The 14,820-nt window shown below is 37.5% G+C and overlaps 1 protein-coding gene across 1 annotated transcript in view; it reads right to left on the bottom strand.

The window, feature by feature from the left end:
* Positions 1–14,820, bottom strand: part of LOC124153241 (sortilin-related receptor-like) — a 161,762-nt gene that overhangs the window by 86,636 nt on the left and 60,306 nt on the right. The window contains exon 16 of the mRNA XM_046526340.1: positions 11,353–11,499. Within this exon, the coding sequence (XP_046382296.1) occupies positions 11,353–11,499 (147 nt within the window). The remainder of the gene's footprint in view (positions 1–11,352; positions 11,500–14,820) is intronic.

The raw sequence follows: 14,820 nt of genomic DNA, 5'->3' as shown, positions 1-14,820 counted from the left end.
CCGGTAGCATAGGTTTTGGGAATCGAAATCCCTATAAACCACATACTATATTTCTGTTAATAGCCATGGAATACCTTATTTATATAAACTACTTTTATAGTTTAAAATATCATCAAAGACAATAGGCACTTCATTCAAACAGGTTTTTTCTCGTAAAAACGAAATTGTACGTAATTATGAATTCCCATCCTTACGTGCGGGCGGAACGTCTAGGAAAATGATGAATAATAGCTTAGGGATTTTTTAGTGCATTGCCGGAAGTGGACGAATTTTCAAACTGGTCTACAAACAATTCTTGCGTCATCCAGGCCTTTTTATTTCTGATCCAATGCAGTAGAAGCCCGGTTTAATGAGTGCTCATAATCCTTCGGATATTACTTGCTTAACTGAGCGCTTGCTGTGACCGAAGGTGTTTAATAAACCCACCGAAGTCTCTTAATCCTTCGCATTTACCGTTTTTCTTTTATTTCCGTGGTATTTAACGAAGTTAATCAGGTAAAGATTCGTTATCAGGCGCAATATGAGTATCAACATATTTAAATGGAGAAACAGGGTATTTTTGTTTTAAAAATAATTAATTTTCCCAGTTTCAGTAATTTTATTCCCATTCTTATATTTTTTGATCCCCTAAGAAAGCTTTAAAAACAGAATAACTAGTCGGAATCAATACATTTGGTATGCGATGGAAGAGTTTTTGGATTATTTTGTGAATACATCATGCCGACCAATGCCGTACCCAAGATTAAAACTAGGGGGGCAAGCAATGGTTGTCCAAATTTTAGGTAACATTTAATTATGTAAGAGGTGAATAAATAAACCTTTTATGGAAAATGTACACCTCTTTATTAGTTTTTAAAATTATTTTCTTGAAAAAATATTGTTTTCGCTATAGACAATTGCGATTCTTGCTTCTAAGGGGGCAACTGCCCTCTCCTGCCCCTCACTGGGTACGCCCATGATGCCGGCAATATCAGTTTTGTCGAATTTTCGAAAGTTTAACCAGTGTGTCAGTCAGTTGGGAAAATTGGCCATAAGGTTCACTGATATACGGAATAATTCGGTAGTGGAATAATTGGCAATGTAGTCGGCTTTTATCTTTAACATCGAACAGTTTTTGGGCAGTCCTGCAGACTTTGTTGATAAAACCACTTTGGTGCAGATTCCATTTGCGGTCCCGTTACGGCAGGGTCATTGGGGTAGGTTCAGCCTCTGCAGAACGAATTTTACCTTTTTTTCTTTAATATTGTGAATTACTTATGTGACGATCGTACCAAAACTCGTGATATTCGAGATACCAAACCATTTCCCAATATCAGTCTTTGAAGTCCTGCTACATTCGCACTCGTCTATAATTTTAATTTGATCTTTAAGGTCCAAAGGTTTAAGTTTCCCGGATATGAGTCACTCGCGCAAACCACCTGACGCTACTACTCCCCTGAGACTAAGTTTACTCCGCCCCTCCAAGCAAGTAAACTCCTCCTCTACCCGCACCCTCACCCTCCGTTGCTGTATGATTGGGCGCATCCATAGAGATCCCTTTGCCTCGGATCGTGGCCAAAGCTTCGGGTGAATTGTTTTCACCCCTCCATAGTCTGAGGGCCGTTTTTACACGGGGCACAAAAACTGCGCAGGTTAGGACTGCATTAATGGCGTGGAATTGCGCGAATGCGTGAACGAAATTAGAACAGGAGCTATTTTGCCGTCTCGCATCCACGTATTCTCGCATGTGTTCTAGCAATTCACCACTTCACACGACACAATTTTCACTGCCCCTTCGTACACACGTTAGATTGTGCTAGTACGTGCCCCGTGTAAAACGGCCGTGAGATTGTTTGTGGAGAGTGATTGCGACGATATAAAAATACATATTACTTAATGCTTGTACACATTTTTTTACAGTTGTTTATTCGACGGTGCTGAGACCTCGCTCGATAACCTAAGTTTGATTGTTAAACGCATATATAAGGCTGCAATTTCACTCACTGACTGACTGATTCATCACAATTCGCAGCCCAAACTGTGATAGGTGGGGGTATTTGGCTTATTGGACGTAAAAGTAAAAAAAAATTCATCGGGAGAAAAAATCTGAAAACTTGAAAAAGTCGATCATTTTTCGAGATATTATTGCTTTCGTGATATTACTTGAATTAACATGGAAGCCTTATGGGGCTAAAACTTTTTCGCTTTTATTTTGTGCTTTTAAACGTCTGAGGAACATGATATTCAATGGACATAAAGTAGATTTTTTGGTAAATTTTTTGGTACGGTTGTCATGGCGACCAATTGATATTTAGTATTTTTTATTATTTTTTGAACGTTTTCTATGCTTTTCTTACGGAAAAAGTTTAGGAATTTTTTTGACCAACTTGCAATACTCGTAGGACAAATTCCTTGAAATATAAGGTGTAGGATTTTTTGGTTGATTTTTTGGCTATCTTGAAATGTTCATACGTCGAAACCATTCCGAGGAATAAACGATTTCGATTTTACATTGTCGTGAAGGGCGAATTTTCAAACTCGGATTTCGGCGTTGAGATATGTGCCATATGAAAATTTGGAATCTCCTAGAAAAACCGTACTTTACTTTTCCCGTAACCATCTTTGTTAATTCATAATAAAATTCCTAAAAATATCCTGCACGGGAAAAATCATTGTTGCCATTTTTTGTGGAGCATGCAATCTTGGATATCTTAGCAACCGTTTAAGCTAGACGAATGAAATTTTCAGGGTATTACTTTTATCAAAAAAGTCAACTTTTGCAATGATGACCATTTCGCTCGATCGATTCATGTGCGAGTTATATCGATACTAATCTCCTTAGTTACGCTTTAATCGCTAATAACTTTTTTGTTAATCGAGTTTTGAATATGAAAGTCAGATATATAAAAGCTGCTAATGTGTTTCATCAGTCAAATGTTCAATCAAGCGGATCGAATGATTAGAGCCGAAGTAATTATCGATCAAAGTGTGCATTCGATAGATCCCTCTTATAGACTTATTTACATAGTTACGGGCATATAAATTTTAATATATTGGTAAGATAGAAAAGCTCTATGCACACATGCAAATAATTTTGATGAGTAACGATTCCTAATGAAAATATATCGATATGAAATTATATCGATAGGACTCATTTTCTCCTTTGCTATTGACCGTACCTCTCTGATATTTTCAGGGTAGTACCTGATTGGTAATATAGACGTTTCGTTATAATAAGGGCTCCATGGCAACCATAGTTTTCATTTTATATCGACATTTAATTTCAATGTAAAGTAAATGGCGATACACTCATATCGTTTTAACGTACGATTTCATTCAGGATTTCGAAGTGGTTCCTAAGGCTGGAAGTGATTGTTGATGTCTGGTAAACCAACTCTACTACACGTAAGCGTAACCAATTCATTATTTTGGTTTAAACATTGACTTATTTTTTTACTTTCAATGACGTCTGCATGCATTACACCATTTCAAAATGCTTAACTGCATTTATGTATTTTTTTTATTTGATTGGTTTTAACAGTTTTAATTTTCCTTTGATAATATATCTCCTTTCTAAAATTACATACTACATTATGCTATATTGAAATACGAAAAATTCAATATTCAAGGCGCATCCTTACCCATTCTTTCATCAAATCATTTCAGTCGCATTATTGATTGCCTAATGTGCGGAATAATTTCAATCATAGTAACCGGTAATACTGACCATTATATACCAGGGTTGCTTTTTCCCGTGGTTATTTAACTACACGAAATTACGGATAGTTTGCTAAAAATTTGTAATTACATTTTCTAGCATGCGTAGGGCCTATATGTTATGCCTGTTGCATACTTCTTTACCAACGCTGAAATTCGGGGTTACGGAGACTACACTCTCACGTAATTCATCGTTTAAGAATGTTTTACATTATATGGGATTCAAGTAGTCGGGAATCGATATCTAATAAAGTTCGCGTAAGGCGTCACGACAAATGAATGCCATAACCAAAAATTGAGTTAATTCTGCGAAGACAATTTGCTGTGAATATGTAATGATTATGAAAAAATCTTGCGCGACCGGTTATGAAAGCCGTGTTACGCTGATTTGCGTTGGTGGCGCCATCTATTCAGTGATAATAAAAATATATTTTAGAATATCTATTTTCATGTGTATTGTTAATAAAAAAAAACTTTCGTGCATGGTGATACTTTTGTGTCCCGATATTTTGCGTTCGTATTGCCATCTCCCACCTCACAAATAAGAGCAGGTTTTAGAATAGCTAATTTTATGGCTGTGTGTGAAAATAATTTACAGGCCAGGCGATAGCTATCTTTCAGATTATTCCGAACTCATATATTTAAGAATAGATGAACAGTTATGATGTGTATGAATTGTCGAATTTTTATAAATAAACCTCAAGGAATATGCGAATGCTGGATTTTGAGGACAGAGCGTTTGAGCTTTTCTCGGTTGAAAAGTGGTAACATTTAATAGATCCGCGCTTTTTGGATTTCTGTCTTCGAAATTAACTTGATCGGCTGGGTATTGGTGCATTGAATTGGTCTCAGTCCGATAGTAAAAAAAAGCTGTTTTATTTTTTTAAGTACGTTGGGTTCAAATCTTCATAATCAGAAAGAGAAAAGCTGCAATTCTAGGACAAAGGTCAAAATACGAAAAATCGGCGAGATTTCACAAGTGCATCCGTCGTTAATTTTATATTTCTCCCCATTGCGTAAATATTCTATTCAAAACGGTCTTAACGCTTATATCATCGTGATAACTAAGACGACGTTAAGTATTGTTGAGAGCGAAAGAGCGTATCCTCCGTCTACTTCATCTATTAAAACGATATTGTAAGTGTTTTCTTTCCCTTTTTAAGCTACTCATGGACCCAATACTAGAACACGCGTGACACAAACATGTTCCAACCCCCCTCTCGAACCCGCTTGATGAAATCAAGCGCCTATCGACTCGTTTAATAAATATGTAATGACGAATTGATTGACTGACTGACTCATTGATTCAATTACGCAGCCAAAACTGTGATAGGTGTGGGTATTTGGCTTATTGGACGTAAAAGTAAAAAAAAAATTCATCGGGAGAAAAATTCTTAAAAATTGAAAAAGTCGATTAGTTTTCAAGATATATCGACTTGAATTAACATGGGAGCCTTATGGGACTAAAACTTTTTCGCTTTTATTTTGTACTTTTAAACGTCTGAGGAACATGATATTCAATGGACATAAACTAGATTTTTTAGTTGATTTTTTGGTATGGTTGCCATAGCGACAAATTGATATTAAGTATTTTTTATTATTTTTTGAACGTTTTTTATGCTTTTCTTATGGAAAAAGTTCAGAAATTTTTTTCACCAATTTGCAATAATTGTAGGACAAATTCCTTGACATATAAAGTGTAATATTTTTTGCTTGATTTTTTGGCTATCTTGGAATTTTCATATGTCGAAACAATTCCGAGGAATAAACGATTTCGATTTTACATTGTCGTGATGGGGAATTTTCAAATTCGGATTTCGGCCTTGAGACATGTGTCATATGAAAATTTGGAATCTTCTGGAAAAACCGTAGAGGGTACTTCGTACCCTCACGTTCTAACTGCTTTCCTCGTAACCCTCTTGGTTAATTCATAATTAAATTCCGAAAAATATCCTGCACGCGAAAAATCATTGTCGCCATTTTTTTGTGGGGCATACAATCTTGAATATTATAGCAACCGTTCTAGCTAGATGAATTAAATTTTTAGGGTAATACTTATATCAAAATGGTCAACTTTTGCAATGATGACCATTTCACTCGATCGATTCATGTCCGAGTTATATCGATACCAATCTCCTTGGTTACGCTTAAATCGCTAATAACTTTTTTTTAAATCAAGTTATGAATATGAAAATCATATATAATACTACTCTTAATGTCTTTTCTTCGACAAAAGTTAAATCAAGTGGATCGAGCAATTAGAGTCGAAGTTATGATCGATACAAGGTTGCATTCGATGGAGCCATTTTGCAGACCTATTTATATAGTTACGGGGATAAAAAATTTAACAATAGGTAAGGGAAGGAATGTTTTATTAGTACCCATACATTATTTAGATGAGTAATGTTTCCTAATGCAGACATATCAATATGAATTTATATCTTTTTGTATTAGGCCCCCGTAAGAAATACACGCATCGCGTCTATCTACGTCACCAATATAAGACCATAGGCTAACAAGGAGACTTTGCCTAATTGATGTCAAGAAAGAAGATGAAACCTTTTTTATTTGAAAGTAGACACTTAGATAGGAATACAGTTGAAGGGTTTTGTCCAAATACGCCCGGGTTTGAGATAAAAAAGCATTTAAAAATTGAAAAATATGGTCACGTTGAATTTAATTTAAAAATTTCGCCAATTGTTTAAAAGCGATTTGGCCGAGTGGTAGCGTGCCGCGCTTCTGATGTGAAAGTTCAGGGTTCGAGACTCGGTGACAGTAAATTTTTTCCAGCCTGCCACCTCCTCCATTTTTTGTAATCCGTTCCATCCTCTTCTAATTTGTTCATTTAGGACGTTTTACATTTTTTACTTGACTGTTGTTTGAGAATAAGCCCTAAACTGACATTTTTGTCGCTAGCTAACCCTTACTTCGAATTATTCTTTCCGTGCCAAGATTCATGAAATCAGGAGTGGTAAAACTGTGGTGCTGGCTTCGAAGTGAATGGAACTCATTTCCAAAGCAAAAGATTTTAAACATGTTGTCTCCGGAGAGTTTCCCCGGTTACATACGGGAGAAAGATATAAAATCAGGGGGAACGAAACTCGACAAGCTTGAAATGATCGACTGATGGGTATACGATCACTTTGTCGAAGCCAGGAACAGCAATGAGCCGCTGATGACTCGGACTTTACAAGAATATCCTATTTATGCGTGATTTCAGCACATATCTCCAGGATTTGAATTCCCTGCTGGTGCTTCATGGGTTGCATCTTTTAAGAAGAGACACCGAATTGTGCAACGAAAGTTAACAAAATATGTATCAGCGGGCGAGCAAGCGTGTGCTGAATAAATATTGCAATCGGCAATGACGTTTCAGAAGCAAACAAAAAGCCCAATCTCCAAATGCAATAGATTTCGTAATTAATACAGATCAGACCGGGTGCATTGATTCCGGGATTCATAGTTTTTTAAAGAGGCAACAGGATGCACGAATGAGGAAAGGATTCCGCACTCGCGTCATCTCAATCTACGCAACACCGCATATTTTGATATTTTGCTGCATAAAAAATACGATAATTTGATTCTCATCCACCCACTGTCTTATTCGTCTCTCGTTAATCCTTAGACTCTTGGTTTTTACTACAATTTCGCTCGCAGTTCCATCATTATCAACTAAGCCTTATAAACCGAAAAAAATGGGCATTTGCTTCAAATAATGTTACATTTTCACGGGTATCGAATGAAGCACTTCTGGTTAAATTAGAATACAATTGCTATGACAAATGCTTATTTCTTTTATCGCAATAATCTTATATTTCCCTTGCATTGGAACTGCTCGAAGATTTTTTTAATCTGGGATAGAAGTCATTGGAATATATGCTTGCACTGGACGCTTCAAATCACGCAATGATTGAGTCCACCGTGCATCGATACTTATTGATTAATTTTTCTGTAGAATTTTACAAAAGTAAAATGGTAAAAAAAAATATAAAATTAATTTTTGCGATAGATATGCTTCGTTAGTTTTCACATGAAAGACTTCTGTCGGGAATTGCAATTGAAAAGGGATTTAAAAATTTTCTTTAGAGTACCGCCATGCCTATTGCATTAACAGATGAAAAAATAAGATATGCAAGTAAAAAGCAAAGAAGACAAAGCATATTTTTTTCATGAAGAAAGCATTGGTGAAGTGGTATTGCACCCTTGTTCGAAACTTATTTTATTGCTGTCACTGATAACTCAATATTTTTATCCATCTTATGGCGGGCATCATTGTAATACAGGGTAACGAACAAATTGATAATATTTATGGTGACTCCGGAGATGCTACAAATACAGATCTAGAAGATACTCCGCAGACCAACAAAACAAAATCTGACTTGAGCCAAGGAAGAGGCCGCTTCTAAGACATGGAACTCGAGGGAGCTCTCCCTGATATGAAACCTAGGAAAGGTGTGGGTGGATAATATCCCATGTAAGCTGCAGAATAATCTAGGTTAGAATGGTAAGAGAAGGTTATTCGAACTAGTACGCAAGTCTATGCAAGACAAAATTATTTTCTTGATGGTCAGAAAGTATATGAAAATCAAATAGTTTAACATTTTTTTAAGATTAAATAAATGGTAACTAAATGAAGACAATCCAAATAAAATCATTTGTTAATAGTGCGTTTAATGCTCAATATATTTTTTTGCGCCACAGTCGAAATTTAATAAAAAATTGCTATTTTTCAAGCATTTATTATGTTTCGTATCTGGTCTCTTACTATTTTTTTCAATTCGTATTGTCATGTGTCTTAAAGTATCCTACAGGCAAGGCCTAAATGGGATTCCTACTTTATCCTTATTTATTTGAAATATAAAATGTGCTTTTAATGATGATTCCACGGATAAATAAAAATAAATTGGTTAATTATTTATGCGGCTCGTAAAGATTCACGAGCTACGATTGAGACACAAGATAAAAGTAGGTGGACAAGAACGGAGAAAGTGAAGCGGACGGAGACGAGGAGGAACGACGAAGTGTAGGAGGAGAGAAAACTGTGTTACAGGAAAGAGTGTTGGGTAAACGAGAGATAGGAAGGAAATAAGATATTTGATGGAAATGAATTCCATAGTGAATTGAAGAGGAAATCCATGAAATGAGGAGGTACAGCCAGAATGTTTCGTAAATACTCATTACAAACCTACCTTAATCGGTAGGTTACTTTAGTAATAATACATAAATTTTGCCACATATTATTGTACGAATTATTTTTATGAAAACTGTAAAAGTGCCTAAAATACCATAACACGCGTCTTCGTCATCCCTAACGTCCAGTTGCAGCCTCCTCGTAGAAGAAATGTCCTCCCGAGATTCTCCACTTGATGATTACTGTGTAATACGGGAAGGAAATATTTATCTGAAGCGAAGATCACAAATTTTTATGAAATCCAGGGGAAACAGAACATTTCATGAAAGGGGCATTGTATATTTTTCTTTTGTACTCCACGTGGATTTATTTAAGAAAAAAATTAGAGGGACAAGGCTTTATGGGAAAACCTCATGGCGGAGAAGTTAAAAACATTTTACTTTCTTCCAGAAATATTTTAATTGGAAAAAGTGGGAAATTAATTTTTTATGCATCGGGATTAACGTTTTTCATTGAAAACGAAATCTCTCAGATATTTTGACGAGTTGAGACACCATGAAGAACAAACGATATTCTCAAAAATATCAAGGAATAATGAAATTGTCCCTTTCAATTCTTGCTTGCCGGATTATATCACTACTACAGGAGATTGCTTTAATTAGTAACCAAATCAATTTTTAAAAAAATAATTGAATACTTCCGGGTTTTTGGAGACAAAATCTCACTAATATCTTTGCTCTACACTTCCGTAAATAATATCCATTTCCCAATCTCGAAGACCGCCGTGTTGCCTTGAGATACACATCTACTTCCATGCGGCGGAGAGACAAAGCGCGGTGACACTCGGCTACCTTGGTGTTCAACAGCCAAAAACCCAAGTCCCAAGTTGGCGAGAGGGTTCCCAAAATTTCAGTCATCTAAACCCCATCCCCTCCACATCGCCTCCCCTCCCTTCCCTAAACACTGCCCCCCTATGTTCCCTGCCTCGAGTCCAAGGCCACTTGCTAGTCGGCTAGGCTCGCTAGCCACTAGGCCGAGTTTTTGAGGAGTGGGGGGAAGGATCCAAATCTCGAAAGTGCCCGATGTACCCGGCAGCCTTAAGAAAATATCTTCAGGCAGTGGCGGATACAGGATAGGGACAAGGGGGAGGGCTGAGTTGGGTTGAAGATTCCAGCAGTAGTGGGGGTTGGAAAAAATTTAAAAAATTAAGGCCATAGCCGACTTGTCCCCACCCCTCCAAAGATCCGCCACTGTCTTCAGGTCATTTGCGACTGGACAAACTTGGTGATTTTATTCTAGACCCCGAACTCGAATAATGCCATCCCCTTCAATTGCAAATAATACTGAACTAGCAAAAACCTTATCAACCCTCCTGGGTCCTTTGTAGTCAATGGGGATGCAAGCGTTTATGGCCCTAGGAATGGGACAGGGATTGGCAAGGAACAAAAATATCCTCATCCACCTGGGTAACGCCAGCTGGCACATACTGTGACGGCAGCGTTTGCCAGCATTTTCTTCTTTATTTCAATTCATGGTTTCTTTCTCATTAACAGATGAATGAGTTTCCTCTCCGGTTTTTTTGTCGCGTAGATTCTTTGTTTCCTTTTTTTATACAAGTGTCGAAGTGTTGATACGTTTTTTTGAAAGTGTGGTGTGATTCAAAAGTGCACGCTAACAGCACGAAGAAATACTTAGGTGATATAGATGGAACAGAAATACAAGTGTGATATAGGTGGCACTGAGAGGCAATAACGTGTTCCCCCCCTTACCTTGCCTGGGGCAGAAGGATAGAAGGATTTTTAAGGAGAAGCCGCTGACTTGAGGACGTGTTTAGTAGGATTCCAGAGCTAGAACAGAGAGACGGGTCAGATCACGACAGTAACCCAGCAGATAGGCGATAATAGACCAGGTCTTTTGATCCCTCACGAGCTTCAAACCTGGGCTTCCATCAAGGATTGCCGAAGGAGACAGGCCAAGTTATCGGCACACCAGTGGCGGATACAGATGGGGGACGCGGGGGGCACTCTCCCCCTTGCCGGACTGCTCATATTGCCTAACATTGCAGAACCACAATTATAACTTATTTATATCATAAGATGGCATTGTCTGGTATGTGTATATTCTCTTGAATTCATTTTCTTAAACTCTCCATGTGACTTGATCATTTTCTGTTACGATAAGAGTAAAGTTAACTCAAGATATCTTATGCGCCCCATTGAATTTCTTCTGTATCAGCTACTGTGGTCCACTAACTTCACTTCTTCGCAGCCACAGAGCCCACTCCTGGGAGCCTGACATGGCCCACGAGTCCATCTTAGCCCACAGCACAAACCTTGTCTTCAGTGACGTAAGACCGGAAGTTTTCCTTCCATCCGAATTCTCTGATTTCCCCGGCTTGTGACAACAATGTGAGGCTTTTGTATTATGGTCTTGAACACACACTAGTATTGTAGCGAGCAAACATATGAGATTTTATCAACAACATAAACTCTGTGGAGTAATTTCGATGTTGGGGAAATACTCACGCTTGCATGTTTTTGGGCTGGCAGAGGGGCAGGCCGCTTCGTCTGATCCGTCATCGCAATCGTCCTCCTCGTCGCACACGTGTTGTTTTGGGATGCACCTCCCGTTGGCACATGTGAACTCCTCGTTATTGCATGTGACATGCCCTGCTAGGAATGATGGAAGCAACAAGAAGGTCATAAACTGCACTCATAAATCGAATGGAGTATCACTCGAAAAAGAAGAGCAAACCGAAAAGATCGACTCTTTGGTGACATGTGATTATTCTTCCACTAAAGGTGATACTAATTGAATGAGGTGGGAATTGAGTGAGGTGGGAATTATCTATGATTAAGAAATAATTGCTCCATAACATCCAGAAATTTTTCTGCATGCCATATTCCCACTTCCACTCGTTTGGCCTGCTAAGCAACTCCTTGTTAAACTATCTTGGGATACATATTTTCATACTGGCTTAAAAGTAATGATCATTACTTTTAAGCCAGTACTAATGACCATTAATTTTAAGCCAGAAAGAAAATATGTAAAATTTTAATAGTAAATTAATTATATATGAAAAGGTGTAATATCAACGACTATATTTTTATTTGCACAAAAGTCTCATACATCAAAAATGACTAAGCGAAAGGGCACTTCCGAATATAAACTGCCTAAGAAAATATGCTACAACAGTACTTACGAAATATCTATACTAAAAATTATTAATGGTATTAATTGGGTTTTCTTCAAATGATAAATACCTGTTAATATGGTCACTTTAGTTTCCATGACATTTTAATTAAAAATCTTCTGCAATAACATAGTGAGCCTTCTGCAAAATGACCTGACACATAGATTGGTCTTGTTGAGAGCAGTTTTCTTGTCCAGTGATTATGAAAAAGTCTGTTCCCATGTAAGTTTCCCAAATTATATTTTTTACATGCATTTAAGCTAAAAATACGTAGATACAAGAAATTGGAAGAATATTTTACTCTTTACAATTTGCTGGGAGAATTACTGCCTTTTAATACATGGAAGCAGAAACTGCTTCGACGCAGGATCAACTTCTTCAATTGATTTCCACTCCCACAACAATGCAATTTCTTACTACAATTGAATAGCATAGATAGTAAATTCATGTTAATGAGTCCACCGGTTATTTGGGACAGCCACTTAATTGAGGCAGATTTTGAAGTACAGAACCCAATAGAATAATATCCTAGAGTTTTTTCCGCTTAATTGGGACAGCATGCCGCTATAACGGGCCATAAGTCGGAGACGTCGACTCGTGACGAAATGAAGATTTTTTTAAACATTCCTCTCCTATAATTTTTTTTCACAAGGGTACCTATTCTTGCCTTATCTTAATGCTCTTGATGCTTTATTGTTCGTTAGAGGATTCGGATTCCGTTTCCCGACCATGAGACTACATTGAGCGTAATGTTGTTTTTAAGAGGAGAGAACTCCTTTGGTAGTAGTTGGACTATATATGAAGATTGAACCCGGGATGGTGAGAAAGAAGTTTTGCCACCCGTGGTGAATGTTGAAGAGTTGGTACGGGCCAATTTTAGGGATTTTTTTACATTAGGGATACATTTTTAGGGATTACTGGCCGATGCCGACCAGAGGGGACTAGTCGAATGAATAATATTGCTTAACCAAGAACTTATTGTTTGCGACATTTTGCACAAAATTAAACTGACAGATGTGGTCTATCCCTTCTGCTGCTTTCCACTGCACAACTGGACTACCGCCATTTGAAGATTGTAATGTTTCGTCGTTCCTTTCTCTTTTTCTTATTCCCATCTCAGTAGTTGACGCACGCACAGAGTCATTTTTTCCTTATGTCGCCAGTATACATTTGAGAACTAACTGTCTTAAGCCAGGGTAGGTGGTGCGCACGTTTAGTGGAATTTATTTTATGTTCCACGTTCTAGGTGAACTGGAAAAAGTAATATTGTTTCAGTGCCGAGAGTTCAGTAAGACTACTTTTCTTGAGTAGTTTGCTGCGTAAAGACCTATTGCCGGCTGAAAAAATGGCTACGCTGGTTAAAATTAAAGATTATACCCAACCTAGACATCGCCGGAAGGCTGTGATAACTGGGGCGCCGAAAACGAGGATAGCTCAGTTATTGCAGAAACAGGATGAACTGAGAGAAGAATGGAGCCACAATGGAAAGCAAGCACCACCCCTGAAACGCAAACATCAAAGTAAAGATCCATAAGTAGTAGAGTTGGATTAAACTGTTCATTTTGATGAACCGTTCACTTTTAACCTGTTCATTAAAAAGAACAGCTCAAAGTATCTGTTCATGCCGAACAGTCACGATCATTCAGGTAGAAAATACTTTTTATCGGACCTTCAGAGAAAATGGAAGCTTAACGTGGTATCACATGCTTTGTGCAGCTTTCCATAGTAATTTCATGCAAATTCTGTCTTGGACCTTTACTTGGTTATACGTGTTCAGGACAATTTTTGTTATCCACTTGTAGAATGAGACAGAATAATTAATTTATCAACCCAGAGTCTGATGTTATTCGCGTATTTAGCGCTAGATAAGTTTTTAAATGCTACTCTTACGAGCAATTTAGAATTTCATACACAGCTAACTGTTCTATATAAATATATTTAGTATAAACGTCATTTGTGATATCTCTATCTTAGATTCCTCGGTAAGATATCGATTTTTTCTCCTCGTTATAGTCTGTGTCAGGAATTTATACATTCCAACGATGCAATTAACTGTCAATAATAGGATGCTTAAGACGGTGAGAAACAATCACTTTCATGGCTAGATTAGTACTTTTTGTAGAATGTAAAAATAGTAAAATACGAGTATGTTACACCCATGGAATTCTTTAACATATTTAAATATTAAACATGGAAAGCAAAGAAAGAGGTAACGCGTTGAGGTGTATTTATGTGCAAAAATGTATTGCAGGTTTAATTCAAATTCATTGCAGGGATCACGTATTCATTTCTTTCCGTTTCGCTATTCCGTTCGAAACTGGTAGTTAATGGCCATATTATTTTCCCCATTTATTTCGTTGATCTGTCAAAGCAAATTTAAGCAAAGTGGATCACAAAGGCGAGAGTTTCCAAAAGTATAGGGAGCCGACTACTTATAACGAAGATGAGTCGAAAGGAGGCACGCCAGGGGGGTGTTGAAATTTCTAGTGACGAAGGCGACCAGATTGTTGAGGTTAGCAAAACTGAAGGTAGGCCAGAAGGTAAAGCCTCAGGTAGTGTGAGAAACCCTATTGAGATGCTGAAATTATTTGATATGCTTGCGGGAATGAAGGGGGAAATGACCAAACAAGCGGAGGAGAGGAGGAATAATTTTGCGGGAATGAAGGGAGAACTGATTGCTAAGATTGATAGGCAAGCATAAAAAACTGCATACGCAACAAGAAAAACTTGATAAGCAAGCAGAGATATTTTAATTATCATGCGGAGGAGATGAGTAGTAACTTTGCGTAATTGAGAGAGG

The sequence above is a fragment of the Ischnura elegans genome, chromosome 2 (assembly GCF_921293095.1).
Source record: "Ischnura elegans chromosome 2, ioIscEleg1.1, whole genome shotgun sequence".
In the NCBI taxonomy this organism is placed as follows: Eukaryota; Metazoa; Arthropoda; class Insecta; order Odonata; family Coenagrionidae; genus Ischnura; species Ischnura elegans.
Note: the sequence above shows the minus strand (reverse complement) of the source record. Positions and strands in the feature narration are given on the sequence as shown.